Source organism: Bison bison, unplaced genomic scaffold (genome assembly GCF_000754665.1).
Source record: "Bison bison bison isolate TAMUID 2011002044 unplaced genomic scaffold, Bison_UMD1.0 scf7180017845945, whole genome shotgun sequence".
Taxonomy (NCBI): domain Eukaryota; kingdom Metazoa; phylum Chordata; class Mammalia; order Artiodactyla; family Bovidae; genus Bison; species Bison bison.
Window position 1 is genome coordinate 33,783 of NW_011476518.1, and position 3,353 is coordinate 37,135.

At 57.2% G+C, this 3,353-nt stretch overlaps 1 protein-coding gene across 1 annotated transcript in view; it reads right to left on the reverse strand.

Annotated features, from left to right (window-relative positions):
• Nucleotides 1-3,353, reverse strand: part of TNIP2 (TNFAIP3 interacting protein 2) — a 15,728-nt gene that overhangs the window by 4,843 nt on the left and 7,532 nt on the right. Inside the window, exons 2-3 of the mRNA XM_010837897.1 lie at nt 2,684-2,770; nt 1,623-1,652 (exon numbers count right to left, since the gene is read on the reverse strand). Coding sequence (XP_010836199.1) covers nt 1,623-1,652; nt 2,684-2,770 — 117 coding nt within the window. The remainder of the gene's footprint in view (nt 1-1,622; nt 1,653-2,683; nt 2,771-3,353) is intronic.

A 3,353-nucleotide genomic window follows, 5' to 3' on the forward strand; every position in this document is an offset into this window, starting at 1 on the left:
AAGAGGAAGGCACGCTGGATCTGATGGACCCTGATCCAACGTCCAGTGCCCTCACAAGAGGCGAGTATGGACACGTAGAAGAGGCTGCGTGTGGCGAAAGGCAGAGACTGGACTGTCCACAGCCAGAGGACGCCAGGGTGCCAGCAGCCACTGGGAGCTGAAGAGGAGGACCCGCCCCACACCCTGGTTCGGGGCTTCTGGCCTTCAGAGCAGCGAAGATCAAGGATCTACTGCCTTTGTGCTGTGCACACTAGCTCATGCCCAACTCTGATTCCAGGGACAGCAGCCACCAGGCTCCTCTGTGCATGGGGTTCTCCAGCCAAGAGTACTGGAGTGGGTTGCCATGCCCTCCTCCAGGGGATCTGCCTGACCCAGGAAGCCCAAGTCTCTTGCGTCTCCTGCATTGGCAGGTGGGTTCTTTACCACCAGCGCCACCAGGAAGCCTGCCTATTACTGCCTTAGGCCACCCGGCTGATGTTAGAACAGCTCTGGGAAGCTAGTATCCCCGACCACAGTCCTTCAGATGCCGCTGGCTTTCAGCACCCCCAGTTGGGTTCTGCACTCAGCTCTGTGCTGTCCCACTTTCAGAGTAACGTCCACCGTAACGAGCATGCGAGGGAGGTGCAGCAGGAGGAGCCCGTCCATCCTACACGAGGGAAACAGCTTCTGGAAAGCCAGGGTGGAGACTGAGCATGCACGGGGAGCATGGCAGGGAGCATCGGAGCTCCGCTCACGCTCACGCTTACACGAGGGACCCAGGACCTCCCCTCCACTACTCACAATCTGGCCAGGGGTCTCGCCAGGGTGCTGGCACTCGTCTGTGGCACGTGTATTTTGCACTCAGGGGTCTGACAGCACTGTCCTGGCGCCCTGCTTTTCTGCTCCTTGGTAAAATACTGTGTCCCACAGCAGCGCACAACCTGCCTGTTCTTTTCAACTACAGCCTGGAGCTTAAGCCAGAGTGCAGGCTGACCAAGCACACGCCTCCAGCTGGTGTGCCTCGTGCAGACACAGCCACGGGATACATCCCTAGAAGGCACGTCCGTGCAGACAAGCCACGGATACATCCCTAGAAGGCGTGCCCCGTGCAGACACAGCCACGGATACATCCCTAGAAGGCGTGCCCCGTGCAGACACAGCCACGGGATACATCCCTAGAAGGCGCGCCCCGTGCAGACACAGCCACGGGATACATCCCTAGAAGTCTCACGGCTGGGTCTGCCCAAGCCTGGGGTTAGGAAGTAACTGTGGGGATTCCCCTGTTGGTCCAGTGGCTGGGACTCCAAGCTCCCAATGCAGGGGACCTGGGTTCCATTCCTCGTCAGGGAACTAGATCCCACATGCTGCAACTAAGACCCAGCACAGCTAAATAAATAAAATATTAGAAAAAAGAACTGATGGGGTGGACCTAGAGGCAATCATACTAAAGTCAGAAAGAGAAAGACAAATACCATATATCACGCATACGTGGAATCTAAAATATGACACCAGTGTTCCCACCACACAGAAACAGAGGACACTCTGTGGTTGCCCAGGGGGAGGGCGAGTGGGGAGGGCTGGGGTGGGAGTCTGTGATTAGGAGAGGCGGACAATTAACAGAGAAGGAGCAGACAAGGCCCTACTGTGGAGCGCAGGGAAGTGTACTCGGCATCCTGTGGTAAAGCACACGGGCAAGGATACGAAAGAGTATACACCATACACATACACACACATGCAAGGGCTTCCCTGGCGGCTCAGACGGTAAGAATCCGCCTGCAATGCAGGAGACCTGGGCCAGGAAGATCCCCTAGAGGAGGGCATGGCAACCCACTCCAGTATTGTTGCTCGGGAAATCCCATGGACAGAGGGGCCTGTCTACACTTTATGGGGTTGCACAGAGTTGGACACGACTGAGCGACTCACACACACACGTATGTATACATACACCGTTTTATATATATAACTGACTCAATTTGCTGTATAGTAGGAATTAATGAAATACTGTAAATCAGCTATACCTCAATAAAACTAAACAACTGGGGGACTCAGGAGCACGGCCAGGCTCTGGGTCCCTTCCTGGGCCCAAACCCACATCCGTGAGGCGAGGGCTGCTCCCCCAGCATCGGTCATGCCCCATCCACAGATAACCCCAGCCCGTGACGGCAGCGCGCTAACCAGGTGACCAGAAAATACTCTGAAAGCCTCGTCCTCGTTCTCTCGGGGAAGTTTTTTCGCGCACCTTACAGGATCTATTTCTCGACCAGGGATCGAACCCAGGCCCTTGGCAGTGAAAGCACAGGGTCCTAACCACTGGACCACCAGAGTTCCCTCAGGGAACTTTAAGAGCACCCTTTTCCCCGTTTTCCTCGGACTTTGCTCTAGAAGTGAACAGAAAGACAAGGGAAACTCCATTAGAAGAATCAGTCGGCCTAGCTCTCTTGGGAAAGGCCTCAGGGAAGGCCAGGGACTCACTCATGAAGGTGGCGAGGGGACAGCAGGTGGCCGTGAGGGCAGCGGGCGGGGAAGTGAGGTCAGGCCCTGGCAGATGGGCCATGTCCAGCACCAGGTGGACGGGAAATCAGGACTGGCGACAACGGGTGTGACAAGCGCCAGCGGATCAACTTCAGCAGCAGGGCTCTTGCCCAAAGGCGTCCGGCGCTGGCGCGCCATCAGCCCATCATGCCTCACTGCCCTCTGACCTCACGGGCATCACAGCCAAGCCGGGCAAGGCCCGTTCTTGGAAGGCCACTACTTCATCCTTCCTTTGGGCCCTGATGACCTCACCGCTGGGCTGAAGGAGGAAAAGAGGCCTCTCTCTGGACCTGGCCAGAGGGCATCAGAACCTCCTCCCAACACACGGCCCTCCAGCACCAGGCCGGCCCTGCAGGCCCCGTCCAGGGCCTTCTGAGCCTGTCCACACAGTTGGGGCCGCCGGCAGGTGCCAAGGCACTTGGTCTGGGTGAGCCCCAGAAAGTGAAAGTGAAGTTGCTCAGTCATGTCCGACTCTTTGCAGCCCTGTGGACTGTAGCCCATCAAGCTCCTCCTTCCATGGGATTCGCCAGGCAAGAATACTGCAGTGAGTTGCCATTTCCTTCTCCAGGGGATCTTCCCGACCCAGGGATCAAACGCAGGTCTCCCGCACTGCAGGCAGACGCTTTAACCTCTGAGCCACCAGGGAAGCCCAACCCTGATGGGAGGGCAGGCTCTCTCTGCAGACTGTCCCGGCAGCACTGAACCTAAAACACAAACCCAGACCCAGTTCTCGGCCTTGGACTTGTGTTCCTTAAAAACTGGCCACTTTTGAAGGCCTACCAGCCAATCAAGGCCCCGTCCTGTGCTTTCCTGTGGGAAATACGGCAGGGGGTTCCCTCCCA